The sequence below is a fragment of the Thamnophis sirtalis genome, unplaced genomic scaffold, assembly GCF_051295495.1.
Source record: "Thamnophis sirtalis isolate CommonGarterSnake01/CBP01778 unplaced genomic scaffold, rThaSir2_p1.2 scaffold_2, whole genome shotgun sequence".
Lineage (NCBI taxonomy): Eukaryota > Metazoa > Chordata > Lepidosauria > Squamata > Natricidae > Thamnophis > Thamnophis sirtalis.
In genome coordinates this window covers 154,055,232-154,070,862 of record NW_028261382.1, presented here as the reverse complement: position 1 = coordinate 154,070,862, position 15,631 = coordinate 154,055,232, and the positions used below count along the sequence as shown (strand labels likewise).

At 35.7% G+C, this 15,631-nt stretch overlaps 1 protein-coding gene across 16 annotated transcripts in view; it reads right to left on the bottom strand.

Moving 5' to 3' along the window:
- Positions 1-15,631, bottom strand: part of PTPRM (protein tyrosine phosphatase receptor type M) — a 477,367-nt gene that overhangs the window by 43,023 nt on the left and 418,713 nt on the right. For all 16 annotated transcript variants that reach the window (XM_087707256.1, XM_087707257.1, XM_087707258.1 and 13 more), the window contains one exon: positions 1,146-1,243. In XM_087707256.1, the coding sequence (XP_087563382.1) occupies positions 1,146-1,243 (98 nt within the window). The remainder of the gene's footprint in view (positions 1-1,145; positions 1,244-15,631) is intronic.

The following is a 15,631-nucleotide window of genomic DNA, read 5'->3' as shown; positions in this document are numbered from 1 at the left end:
TGTCCACCCCAAAGATAAAGCACCTAGATACAAACTGAGCAATGTGATACGTATATGCAGTGAGACATGTGCAGATCTTTACATTGGGGAAACAAAACAACCACTTCATAAACACATGGCTCAACATAGAAGAACAAACCCATCAGGGCTAGATTCAGCAGTCCATCTTCATTTAAAAGTCAAAGTCTTGTTTTGAAGACAGAAAAGTCCATATTTTGGACAGAGATAATCGCTGGTTTGAAAGAGGGGTCAAAGAGGCCATCTATGTCAAAATTGAACAGCCCTCTCTCAACAGAGTGGAAGGGGTACGACATCATCTATCTCCAGTGTACAACACAGTCATTTCAGCAGTTCCAAGAAGGCTCCACACCATTTACACTATTCAGGTGACCCTGAGGATACAGATAAATTTCAAAGTGGCCTCAATGATTCTATAAAAGATGCAAATGACCAGCTGTATCATCATTCCCATCATCCGGTCAGAGCTGAAGAAGCTTTTTGGATGAGAAGCAAAACGTCTTAAAAGATAAAAAAGAAAGGCCAGTTGCCTCTTGAAAAAGCACCTTTGGGACAACCATGACCTGGATGACTGAGAACCTCCATAGACATCTCCCTGACAATTATTGTATGTTAACCCAAACCAGTTGGATATATTTTGCCTCTGTTCCAGAAAATAGCAACAATTGAAAGATCTAAGAGCAACTCCGCAAGAATTCCTATTATTAAATTCTTGTTTTCTATTGTTCTCTACTCTTCTTCTTCTGCAATTTGAAACCTAACAATTGTTGTCTCAAAAAAGTGTGTGATCTTTCTCCTTAGGGTTATGCTTCTTCTTCTTTTTGCCTTCCCTGACAGTAGGTTAGTCATAGATATGGAATTGTATCCCTGAGATTTTGCTAAACAGCAAATCTCACTTGCCCCTCTTTCATGACCAAAGGTAGCGAACTTGGGGAATAGTCATTCAACAATATTTGGAAGTACAGGGTTTCTATGCTTTTGAAGTAAATTAATTATATAATCGTTGGGAAGGCTTTTTAAAACAGATTACACAATTAAATAAACTTCTTTGTAGTGATCATGTTGCTTATTGTTTGCAAATAGAATACATAGATAACACACACATATAGTTTATAAAATACTCTTACCCTCCCAACTTCCACGAGATTTGTCACCATGACTATACTTGCTGTGTTTTCATGCCAAACCATTCTCCAGAAATCATATATAGTCTCTTGCATTGGTCCTGCAACAAATAAATCCAAAGATCATTTTCAGCATACCTGAAAAGTGGAACACTATACTTTCATAATATTAGGAATGTATTTTTCTAAAACACTGAAACTGATAAAGTAGCTTTCTGCAGGCATTGGAAACCTCCAGTTTTCCATGTGGACCACCGGCTTCTTTCTTCAAACGCTGTCTGTCCTTCCAAGATAGCAAAAAGCCTTTTTCACTAATCAGCAAGAAATTAGATATAAGAGCTTTTTCCTTTCCTGCACTGCAATCAAATCTTCAAAAGCCCTCTTTGGTGCCAATGGAGTCTAATTGGTACATGGAGGGATATTTTTGAGAGCTGTTGCTCGAAGAATCAGCTAATCATCCCTTCTCTAAACATTATAACTCCCCATTGAAAAGTCATCTCATTGATTCCGCAATCACATTTTTAAAGCCTCATTTGGTCCTAGTGAAGGCTTTTAAAGAGGTGTGCTTTGGATGGGGGAAAGAGCCTGCTACATATAGTCTCTCCATGTGTATCTTCTGCCTAAAAAATCAATGCACATGTGTGTGAATAAAGATTTGAATGTAGAATAGAGGGCTATATGTGAATGGCTGTAGATATTCGCCTTGGGAGGCCATATCGGGTGGCACTTCTGTTCACTCAGATAATCTCAACCTGCTTACCCAGAGCAAATTCAATTACACTAACTTTGAGGATAGAAAAGAAATGCAGCTGATTAATTTAGGATGCTATATGTTTAATAAGCCTCTGTTGTCATTTGGTTTTATGAACTCTTTATTCTTAATAGGAAGAGTTGGCTACTGAGGTTATTTTCTCTAATTAACAAGGCTACGAGGATAAAAGAAAAAGTATTCCCTCCATCTTTCAAGGCAAAACTTTATAATGGCATTCTTTCTCTCAATGGAAATATATTAAAGAACATGATAGCATTTTATGAACTAAAATTTGTAAAATAAACCGATTCCAGCTATTTAAAGGCAGATGAGAACATCCCGGCCTTTAAAGATCTAATTAAAAACAGTCATGGAGTCACATAAGGATTGTGTGGAAAAGCCTGGAGCCTCCCCTGGCTTATCATTGCTGTATTCTCACCTAATGGAATAGTATTCTTGTGGCTGACCTTGGAAATAACACACCTCAGAAATGTATAGGACAAATGGCATCATCACAAATTATTTAGAGCTCAGAAGCATTCTGAGCATTCTAAACTGGGCCTAGAAATGCTCTGGCAACCGATGTACGATTGCTGTTATAATTCCTAATTGCCTAAACTCTGCCAATAATTGAATACTTTTGTCCTGCAGCAGCTTCCTAACTGTCTTTAAAGGCAGCCCACCTAATGCATGTTATAATAAACTAGCCTGAATGGAAGCACCCTGAAATGATGTAGCAAGAATGTTGATTTAGCCAATCATTCTCTATTCTAATTCTGGGGGCAGAAACGCCAGGCTGTTTCTGCCCCCAGATCAGACCAGAAGCCAGATTGGAATGGATCCAAAAATTCAGTATCATTTCATATCTCCTGCGGTTCAGAGCTAATTTTCTCCAGTATCTTAGTCGAGAAAGATGCACAACATACTGGATAATATTTATCCATAATTTAGAATTCTATATTTTAAGCAAATGTTTAACTACAGCTTCCTTAAATGTGGTGGGAACTTACTGTCCCTGATTAACCATCTCTAAGGGCCAGATGGTATGCTTAGCCTGGAAGATTTTTAATTACTTGGAAGGGTATGGTTCCAAAGATTTTAACTAATTTATCCACATCATCAGGCTCACATGAGGAAATAAGTTTTTGACACCAGAAAATTTTCAACTGATTGTATTTCCAGTTTTAATATTTCTCTTGAGTTTGCACTGTTGATCTAATTAGTCCAATTCCCAAATTGCTCTTTCTAAAAGTGACAGATTTTTGGAGACAGTTTATTATTTTAATAACTATAGAGAAAATTGCTTAAATGCCAGGCTTGACAATTTTATTTGCAGTTCATCTTAATGAGGGAAGTGAGCTGGGGAGAAATAGTACCTCTGGCAGTACCCTGTTATTTTGGTGTGTTCAATTCACATATGGCCAATGCATAGAAGTTTCAATTAAATATCTACACACAGAGAGAATGCACAGATATTACCCATAAGCTGATCTAAGGACTGTGTAAGTAATTATTTTGTATAGTACATATGCTAAGGGAAACCTCTGCTGATCATTTTGTTTTTTCCACACACCAATATCCTAAAATTCAGACGTGTAAAATTGGCCATGTGTATTAATTATTTGCAGTATACATTTAGAAGTCATTTTAAAGATTTCTTGTTTGAGAAATATTCTATGAGCGTATCCTTTTATTCTACTCTTCTAATTTGTGATATACTTCCTTCTAAAACATGCTACTAGGATTATAGGTGTTATTGTAAGAAAGCTGATTAATTAAATACTTTTGGAACTAATTTCAGAGTGATGATGTGTCTTTCTTTTTCAAAAGGCACATTTCAGAAGAGTCTATTCAGGAATTAAAGACAATGTCACTTCAGTAAGAAATTTATTGTGTGTTCTTTTTCTTCATTATATTTGTTAGGAGCCACAATTTATTTCAGTAACTTGACTACTGAGCAGCCTTCACAAATAAGTTGCTGCTTTAAAAAATCATTTTGCTCTTTGCACTTTTCTGCATACATACTCATATTTGTTTAGGTGTCAGAAGTCTATTCATATTCTTTGCTTATGTGTGCAGGATTATTCAGAACTTCAATGTAATGTAAATTAATGTTTTTGCCCTAAATGCCTGAAATCTCTACAAGTTTAGAGATCGAGTGCTCTTTATCTCCTTTACCTATTTATTGCGTGTGAAAAGTAAGAAATGTTCAGTTTTGATTTTAAATAAGCCATTATATTTGAATCTGAGAAAACCAATTTTTAGACAATAAAGCAGAGATCTTAACTCTGTTTGATTCTGATTTCTTTTCACTAAGCATAGTCCAAACAAGTGAGAATTCCTGAGTTTAAACTGGGCGATCCATGGTATATTTAAATTGAAAGGTTATTATCTGTTCTTTTGAGGATACAACCAAAATTGGAATATTGGTGCATCCATGTAGTAGAAAAGTCTAGTTCCCTTTTACATCTGACATGTTGCCAAATATGTATGAAATGCAATCCTAAACTTGGAAATAGACTAGTCTCAGTTGAAGCAATCTTTGGCTATTTTTTTTAAACACCTTTAATTAGGTTAGATACTTCACTGCAAATGAAATACAGTATAACTTTTCAATCATTGCTAAGTCACTGGCATCTTCTGACAATTAAAGTACTCCAGGGTACTTAGTGCTCTCTGAGCTTGTTTGTTTTTTGCAGACATTTCATTACCCAACTAGGTAACATCATCAATGTTTGAAGGGAGACTGATAATATTACTAGTTGGGTAATGAAATGTCTGCAATAAAACAAGATGTTTAGAGAGCACCAAAGACTCTTCAGTTTAACCTTAGTTACTCTTCTATTGATATTTAAAGTACCTTAATAGAGAATGTAATGCAGAATTTATGAATACAGGCTTACAAGAAAGTGCACAACAAAGAATAAATATCTTTCAACAAAAAGCATAGCTTGTATGACACATGAAATATTCTGGAAAGGTTACTACATTTTTCAAGTCAGGAGGTTTTTCTGCCTATCTGTGAAGATCTGGGAGGAAAACAATCTTTCCAGATCTCTGCCCCTAGGAATATGTAGGGATCTCGATGCCATTTCCCTTTCCTGGAATGACATTCCCCTGAGGTAAGATCAGCTCCACTTCAACTGGTTTTGGAATTTTCAAAGGCAATTAAGACTTCCCTTTTTCAACAAGAGTTTGGAATTGGATGTATTTAAATTTGATTCTGTAAGGAGAGTGTTTGTATGTGTATTTCTAAGCTTAGGCTCTTTTTTGAAATATAAGATTTTAAATCCTATTGCTGTGTTAAGATATGTCAACCGCTTAGAGTTGGTTATGACTGGGGCAGTATACAAATTCAGTTAATAATCAATCTATCAATCCAGTTCACATTTACAATTTTAGAGTCAAACTATGATTTTGATGAACTTGATACAGTACTTAAAATGTGAACTTGACTCTTTAGGACAAATATAGTCTGCCATCTTTGTTCCTGTATTTTTTTCTCTTTCTGCTTAGAGAAAATGGTATATATATTATTGCCATTTATTAAAATCCCACTATCTATGCATAGTCATTACAATCTTCTTCACAAGACTACATAGTTGGTAATTTATCCATGAGAATTAAGGCATCAGGCTAGAAAACAGGAGATTGTGAGTTGTAGTCCCACCTTAGGCATGAAAGCCAGCTAGGTGACTTTGAGACAGCCACTCTCTTTCAGCCCAACCCATTTAATTGAACTGCTGTTGTGGGAAAAATAGGAAGAGGAAGGAATATTAAGTATGTTCATCACTTTGAATTATTTATAAAAAAACAACTTGATCATTTTTTAACATTTTAAAATCATAACCATGGTGAGAAGTTGCAACTGTAATCCCCTTTGAAATGAAATGTTTTTGGGAGACAGAGGGTGCAAATAACCTACATCTGTTAATTACATATGAAGATGAGCCCACTTGTTTCAAGAGCAAGAACATTAAAAAATACTATTAAACTTTTATTTACAAAACTCATCTAGATGGCCAGTTAACAATAACTCATTAAAGTAATTTGTTAAATTCATTTGACATTTGAAAATACAAAGAAAATAAAAGGTTGCAAGGTTCAAGATTTTTCTGGAACCTCCTGTCCTTTGTCTCTGGGTCTTCTGCAAAAGGAGCAGATCCATTAGAATTAGATAACTATTCTTCACAAAATCAGTATCAATAATTGGGAGCAGTCAGGGCAGGTACGTTTTCTTATAAGGAATTATTATTTATTGAAAAAGCTATCCATTCTTAAGGATATGAATTAGCAACTTCTGCAATGTAACACTACACAATGAAATATTTGGTAAGGAGTCTCTGTGAGGCATGGACTCAGATAAGCAAATGTTCACACTAAGAAACGAATTTGTCTCCTGCAAACACCACTCCCCTTTTGTTCCTATTTATTTCCTTTGGGAGTGCCATTCAGTGTCCACTTGTGCCTTTACTCCCAAGTTGACCGCTTTTCCTTAATTGTTCCCTTCTCCTGATAGCTCTGCACATGTGCACATCGGGAACAGGCTCCAGCTGTTCTTCTGCCTCACTTATTTATGACTCCAAAGGTAGCTGATAACTGTTGGATGGTCCTGGCCCCTTCTCTGCCTCTGACACAGAGCACTCATCAGAGCCTTCACCAGACTCCAGGACTGGACCAGGTTCCTCCCTAACTCCTCATTGTCCGAGTCTGCCCCCAGCTCAGCTGGCTGCTGGCGGGCCACAACATGCTTCTGAATGACACATCATAGTTTATGGTACTGCACTTGACATCTGTCACCTAAGCATTTTTAAAAATGTACTTCTTGTATATTTTATAATAACTCCAATGCTCTGCAAAGATATGCAAATTTCTTTGCATATCATTTATGGTAAGTCCTGTTTAAATTAGTGGAAATTAAGCCTGCATGACTGGGCACTAAATTGTGTCATTAATCTTTAGCAAATAGTCTTTTCTGTGTAGATTTATATTTTGGGGAAATATATGTCATAGATCATGCTACAAAATAGATCCTAACAATTAGCATGGAAGGTGGGGAAAGATGTAAAGGATGAAATATAATTTTGCAAGGCTAGGAATCCTAATAGCTTTGGAAGGAACTGGATCAAAGTTTCCTTCCAAGATAATCCATCATTCTTTTTCCTTTCTCAAATTATATTTTTTAGCTATGCCAGTTTGAAGGTTTAGATCACAATCTGATAGGGATGAATGATGAGGGGAATTGTCTTCTTTAAAATGTCATTTGCATTGCCTCCTCACTCAGATTTCCTAAGCCAGACAATAGTAATTAAAATTATATAAGGAAGGAGATTTTAATGAAGAACTTTTAATCTATTTATTCTGAATTATACTGAAAATCCAGCAAAGTCCTTTTGTACTCAGAATATTCATGGAAAAAAAGAAAGGTAGCTATCGGTCGTTGAAAGTAATTCTCTTCTATCCTATTTTTCTTTTCTACTTGACATTTTTCAAATTATTTTCTGACATCTGAATAAATTATGACTCTGTCACTTGTCTTGACACAGAATTGAAAAGCATTAAAGGGCAGGTAGGGGCATAGGATTTATTGTTATCAAAAGCCGAACAATTTTATTCCAGAGACTTAGAATGGAAGGAAAGAGACACTAGAAACTCTGTAGAAGCCAAGTCTAGCATATAGTCCACCAAGCCCTGCATCAGTGCAGCCTTGACCAATTACACAGAAAAGACTGAGGAGTCTGTGTTAGGAATATAATCTAACAGTTGGGTTGGCAATATATAAATCATGTAACAATGCTATACCTGTTTCTTTAAATCATACTGTAAAATGTGATTGGTTGCTGTTTTCCTCAATCGGCCATAAGAGGTAGCCAGAATGACTGTTAGCTCTCTGTTTGTTAGATGCTGGGCTGATCTGATCTGAGTGTTTTGGAAGCTGGCTATTAGGGAGGCAGAGGTTGGGGGCCGGCGGGTGGGGGCCGGCGGGTAGGTGGGACTTCAGCAACATTCGCCCTATAAGATGCACAGATATTTCCACCCAGTTTTTTAGGGGTAATACCTAAAAATATTCCTATTTAAATATTCCTGTTTTAGTATCCAGTCACCATATTACTACTGTCTATAGATAGCCCTCCTGTATTTCTGCTTTTCTCTCCATTCTTCATTCCTCTCACAGTGATCTTACATCCAGATTCTTCCATTATTTTTCAGATTCTCTTCTCAGATACCTATCTTGCCAAGATATGTATCTACCTTTCACTATCAATCAAACCAATGTAGAGAAGAGGGAGAAAGAAAGGAGAAAATTTATTTTGTAGCACCATGCCTCCAGTCCACATAATTTTTACAGAGACTATGAAAGCATAAGGATAAAAAACTTCAGTTTAGAACATAACTGACGGAACCTCAAGCAAACATACTATATTGGAGTTGGCATTAAGGATTATTCTATGAAGCATTTCAATTAAGACTTGGCCCTACTTTATTGTGCACTTAAAAATTCTGCAAGAATTTTGCTAAGAAAAATACCCTATTTTCTGGAAGGATCAAAGTAAAGAGAATAGTTGCTTTAATTAGTTAAGAAGAGTTATTTTTGTAAAATATTAAATATTCTATTGAGAAAAAATGTCACAGAAAATCTAGTGCCCTAGTAGAAAGCTTTGCCTTTCTACTAGGGCAAATCAGTAGTCATTCTTCAGCGTCATGCAAAATCTCTCCCCTAGCAGAGGAAGTGGAAGGTTTAAGCCATTTTAAAACATTTTTAGTTCTAAGGAGACTTGCTGCATTCATTCAGCATATTAGGTGTTTGCTGGACATTTTAGAGATTTTCCTCATCCTATTATATCAATCTTAAAAGGTACAAAGAAAATACTAAAGAAATGTATTGCAGTGAAACACTGACACAGTGAATGATACTTGGAGGTAGGGATGTTTCATAATAAAGGGTATGCCATCCCTGCTAATATTATCCAATTCTGTCAAAACAAATGAGCAGCTAAGGATTTTGATGTTCCCCATTACATAGCATACTTGAATCTTTGTTAGCAGAATTTTGAATGTAATCAGTGCGATCAAATCTGTTTGGCCTTGAACTCATTTCATAAGCTCAAATCAAATCATGCTTTCTTTGAATTCAGATCCCCAATTAGAATCAAATCAGAGCTGATTTGCCTAGGCCTACTAAATATTATGTTGAAAGACGTATTAAAAACAGCTAACAATCCTAGAGAGGTGTGCAATTCTAACAAAGTCTTACACTTTTACTTCCTTTTCAGAGGAGCCAAAAAAAAACAACAACCCCTCACCAGTCATGTTTATCATTTTTTCTTTGCTGAAGAATCTTTATACTAAGCATTAGACTTCATTCCAGCAATTTGACTCCTTGAAGCAAACAGCCTGGTCAGCTTCAGCACAACCTGATTTAGCATGAACAGCTGATTGGCGGTTGGATTGGCCTCCTGGAATACCGCCCAACAACTGTTCCAGGCTCTGGGGATCGCGGCCACTGTCCACTTCCATGTGCCCCATTTTTGGCCTCCCTGTGTCCTGCTTTTGGCCTCCCTGTGTCCTGCTTTTGGCCTCCCTGTGTCCTGTTTTGGCCCGTTCTAAACGGCAGCAACGATCAGCAACAATGGTGATCCCCACCATTTGGAACGGGCTGCAAATGGGACATACGGAGGCCGCAAATGGAGCCTGCAGAGACCCAAAACAGGATATGTGGAGGCCAAAAATGGGGCACATGGAAGCGGCGATAAGCGGAGGCAATGATGAGTAGCGACGACGGTGATCCCTGCAGCCTGGAACAGATGATGAGTGGTGTTCTGGGAGGCAGATCCAGCCACCAATCAGCTGCTCATGCTAAATCAGACTGTGCTGAAGCTGACCAGGCTGTTTCCTGCAAGGAGGCAAATTGCTGGGAGCCACAGGTAGATATTTTTTTCTTGTTTTCCTCCTCTAAAGCTAATGTGTCCAGAGCATCTTATAATCCCAAAAATATGGTACATTTTTCACTAGTTACTATCTGGAGAGGCTAACAGTGTAAAAAAAACCTATTATGGCATCTTAGTGTGGCGAATTGCAACTTCGAATTGCAGCTGCCAACAAAATACATTAGAAACAGAGCTCAAAATGTCATTTGATTTTCTGAGGCCAAAAAATACATGACGCAGTAACCAAAATAACAGCATCTAAGTCATTTAATTAAAAGTTCAAAAATGTGATTCTTCTTAATGTAACCTTATGGAATACTAAAACTGTTAATGCACAATCTCTATGGAGAGTTTCCACAGCATGTGAGTCAATTAGTATGCAAAACTGTGGAACCAGTATTCTGATTGGATAATTACCATGAACAATATATATATATATTGTTCATAGTACCGGGCATAAAGTCAACATTTGGGATTTTAAGAAATCCATTCTAGATGTTTTTCTTGTTAAATTAAATTTTCTTATATAATTTAAATGTGAAGATAATGTCTGAAAGAACTTGTATTTTACGCACTGAAAAAAGAATAGTCCTCAAGATTGAATTTTAACAAAATCTAAATCTTGGTTTAATCCCTTTGCATATTAAACTATGGAACTGCTAGAATGATCTCCCCAAACCTTAATTTCAGTAGGAGTTGTACATCAGAACCTTCTTTGTCATTGTGTTTGCCCTTTGGAATATCTCATCCCCAAGTGAGGTCAACTCCTTATCATACTCCCTCCTCATCTTTTTAGCTAGATTGATTTTTTATAATATTGTATTTATATTACATAACATAAACATAGCTTTTAATATTGTAAACTGCTTAGAGTTATCATGCGTTAAGATGGGCAGCTAGTAAATTTTACAAATAAATAAATATATAAATAAGTAGTAATGGTATTTTGGTATTTTGTGTGATTAAAAAAATGCTTCTATAATGGGATAAAAGCATTCCCTAAAACAATGATTCTTGGTCAGTAGCATATTACAATACTGTTTGCCATACTGTAGCCATTAGCAGTAGCACTTAGACTTATATACCGCTTCTTAGTGCTTTATAGCACTCTCTAAGTGGTTTACAGAGTCAGCATATTTTCCCCAACAATCTGGCACCTCATTTTACTGACCTCATAAAGATGGAAGCCTGAGTCAACCTTGAGCCGGTGACAATTGAACTGCTGACAGTCAGCAGAATTAACCTGCAATACTGCATTCTAAACACTGCGCCACCACAGCTCTTATAAATAACTAAAGTATTAATTATTTCTTTAATGCTTACTATAAATAGTAAATGTAACAATATACATTTCATTTTCAGAAAAAAGTGGCCTTTTGGGGATTTTCAATGAGGATGTGGCAAACTGAAGCTGTCCTTATAGAAGCAGGGAGATTGTGGCTGTCCCATATTTGGTTATTATTTGAAGGACTAAAGACCAAGATTGTTGGTAGCAAAGGAAAAATATAAAATCAGTTTATTTGGTCTTGGCTGAAATAGATAGGTTGCTAACTCTGGCAATCTTTAATCGTTTTGTTTCCTACTAGGACTAGATGATGATATTTTATAGATAAGAGTTATAACAGAAGAGGGTCATTTGTCATTTTAAATTTATCTGATTAAGTTTAAAACAATTATGTTGTAACTTTTATTTTATTTTTTACAGATTGGATTTGAATGATGAGGTTTGAGGAATTTTAAAAGTAAAAAAAACCCAGATATGCGTGAAAGGAATGAATTCAAGTAAGTTTATTAGATCAAGTTTATAGATCTGTTGTTATTTTTGGTAACTACTAATTGATTTTAACTGATTAAGATGAATGATGAGTTTTTAAAGATCTGTTTATAGGTAATGAAGGCATGAGATGAAGAAATTATTTTATTTTAAAGAGATGTGACTTGTTAAAGTTCTTTATACAGGTAGTCCTCGAGTTACAACCACAAGCGAGTCCAAAATTTATGTTGCTAAGTGAAACATTTGTTAAGTGAGTTTTGCCCCATTTTACAAAATTTCTTGCCACAATTGTTAAGTCAGTCATTGGACTTGTTAAAGTTAGTAACATGATTGTTAAGTGATCGCTTGATCCAGGACACTGCAACTGTCATAAGTATGAGTTAGTGTGAAAAATGACCATAAGTCACTTTTTTTCAGTGCCATTGTAACTTTGAATGTCACTAAATGGGACATTCGAGGACTACCTATACTTGCTCAGTTGAGACTCGAGGACTATCTGTACTTGCTCAGTTGAAGGGGAAAGTTACTTTATTTTCTCTCTCTACCTTTTTTGCTTTTTTCTTCACAATATTTTTACTTTTTAATTTTTTTATAAAATATTATTTTATTATTATAATCTGTATTAGTTTTATCTGTCCAATGTAATTTTCAGTGAAATTATATAGAAAAAAAAGAAAAAGTGTCCTTTTTCTTTCTTTTAAATGACACCCTGGTCTTTGACAAAGTGATTGATAGGACTTATGACCTAAATGGTTAGACCTACAATGATTTCACAGCATATTCAGATACAAAATGAGAAGAAATAAGCATGAAGGACACTAAAGAGAATTTAAAACTGAAATTATGACGCTAAAAATGAGGTAAGCTCCTGTTGTAGGAGACACTGCTTGTTTTATTTATGTGGTTTATTAAGTATCATTAAACTTGAGCATTATTTGTATGAAATATGCAGTTATAGCTTAATGCAACCTTAGGATATTTATGGTTAGCTTCTAATGAGGATGAATAGAGAGCTGGGCAAAGGTAAAAACTCTTATAATTTAAGAAGTCCTTAAAATGAGTATGTTTTATCACTTATTAAAATAATGCATGGTTGAAGAATAGAGCCAAAGTATGGGCTAGCAGATCTCATAGTTAAAATTATATCATAATGGATAAACATTTCATCATACTTTTGTTTAAATAATTTAATTATTTCATGTCATTATTTAAGTCAAATTATTATATGCTTAATAATAGTCCTGGTTTTTTTTCATTATATGAAAAATATCCAATGATTAAAAGAGGGTGAATATATTTAGAATGACTTTCTTTTACAATTTGAGTAACTAATCTGCAATCTAAGACATTTGGGCAATGGTACAGAAACTGATGATCCAGAGGCACTACCACCATAACAGAGCCGAGGTGGCGCAGTGGTTAAATGCAGCACTGCAGGCTACTTCAGCTGACTGCAGTTCTGCATTTCAGCTGTTCAAATCTCACCGGCTCAGGGTTGACTCAGCCTTCCATCCTTCCGAGGTGGGTAAAATGAGGACCCGGATTGTTGTTGGGGGCAATATGCTGACTCTGTAAACCGCTTAGAGAGGGCTGAAAGCCCTATGAAGCGGTATATAAGTCTAACTATTGCTATTGCTAACATCTCAGATGCTATTTTCAGAGACCTCCAAAGAAAAAAGTCTGATCAAAATATAACACAAATGAAGAATTGTTAAAAACCTGACTGATGAATGATCATGTAATTACAAAATTAATTCAAATATAAATAAAACAAAATCAAATTTAGCTTTTGTATTGGCCAAGTAAAGGTCCTTAGCCAAGTAAAAATTACTCCTTGTTAGATAGGCCTCCAGATTATATACTGATAGAACAAAACAAAATTAAGCATCATATTAGGTTGATCACGTAAATTAAACACACACACAATGTGGGTCAGAAGCAGTGGTGGGTTCCGGATCCCATCGCAACCGGTATACTGTGACGGGGCTGGGTGTCCACCTCGGGCATGTGTGCTGTGCACGCATGTGCACTCACCACCCTGCGATGCACCAGCTGCTGGTGGAGGAGGTGCAGATGCCGTATGCTGCGTGTGCATGCACAAATGACCCAGTTGGCTTAAATACAGGTAAGGTACATGGGTGGGCCCTCCAAAACACTGTTCCCGTACGATGGCTGCTGCTCCCAGCTGCCACCAGTATGCCAGTACTGGGGCGCACTGCCCAGAACCCATCACTGGTTAGGAGGCCTGAGACAATAACTACAGATCCTTCATACCCTGGTAATAAACTGTTTCAATACCTCCTCTCGGGGCACTGCTATGCTATAGGGCATTGCATGCCAAAACAACTAGACACAGGGACAGTTCCCCCCCCTTGTTTCCACTGAATTTCAACTATATGATTTCAAGAGAGCGAGAATCTACTAGATAAATTTTTGATTTTTACCTAAGCATGTTAACATTTCTGCAAAATTAATGTTTCATGAATGTGTCTATGAATGATGTACAACTCTTTCTAATGTCTAAATAAGAATTTACTTGTAAGAGAAATGATGGTTGAAAATCATGCTCTATTGCTAAATTGTGAGGGTTAATTAAGCCACTCAACATTAATACATATGTTTTACTAAACTGATCAATAATAAATATGCTTATGTCCTCATTGTAAGCCTTTGTCTTTGTGGGATGATTGATCTGTATTAAACTAAAGAGCTTTGTTTAAATTTGTCTCAATTTTCCTTAAGAATCACAGATTTTTTTTCTTTTTAGTTGGGATGAAACTAACTATTAATACCTGCAAATGAAATAAATAGTTAGTAGACAGAATGATGCAGTTGTCTGCTAGTGGCAACACTAGCTTATAAAATAAATACAATTGTTTTTGAAAAATAACCCATCTTTTATTCATTTTCTGTGGGAGGAGATGGAAACTATTATTCTGGGAACCAGTTGTCTTTATTACATAAACTCATTGAAGAATAAGACAGCATTAATTTAATAAAAGTGTAAACCAGATCTTTTCAAGGGAATAAAGGAATCTCTACAGATGTTAACAGTTGTTTTCAATAATAAAGACTTGAATTTAAATGAATTTATAAAGTGTTTTCACATATGTAAACAAGCCTCTTGTGGATCTTTAATTTTGCAAATTCCTGAAATTCTTCTGTTTGTTAAGCTATTATCATCTTTAAAAATTATCCTCCTCTCTCTCTAGATGCAAGCAAGAGAAAAATGCTAAGGAATGTGCTTAGCTACAAGACTGAACAGTTGTAATTAACAATGGTGAAATCGGATAATCAATCAATCAATCAATCAATCAATTTCATGGTTTGTATCTTTGAATACAGAATGTTTCTGAGACAGCTGTATCTCAACTAATCCCTGAAGCGCAATTATCATTTTGAGTAGCACAGTGTAACAGAAAGTAGAAATAAAGCTATGTGCTCATTACAAGGAACTAGGAGATCTCTTTTTTATTACATAATAGATGAACAGAAACTAATCTGGTAAATTCAAGATCTCTCTCTTTCTCCTGGCTATTCACCTGCAAGTTTGATCTATTATACTTTATTCTCTAATCTACAGGAATGTAATACCTTCAAATGGGGTTGAACTGTGGAATTGTTGCTGCTCTCTGAGCTTGGTTGTTTTCTTTCAATCATTTGATTATCCAACTAGAAAACTTCATCAGTGCTAAAAGGGAATGGAGTTTGACACCACTCCCTTCTAGCACTGATGATGTAACCTAGTTGGGTAATGAAACATATGTAAGAAAAACAACCAAGCTCAGAGAGCACCAAAGATTCTACTTCCAAATATCAACTGTAATGTTAGTTTGCCGAACCCCCGCCCCTCTGGTATTTTTTTTTAATAAAACATTTTCAGATGGGGGAGTAATGTTTAAAAATTAGGACACTTGATGAACTGTAAGTTTAATATATTATGATCTACTACAATTTAAATGAATGTAAAATATTTACAGGGATGTTAATTATTTTAAAAGAAAAACAAACTTGATCAAATAAATCATAAATGTAC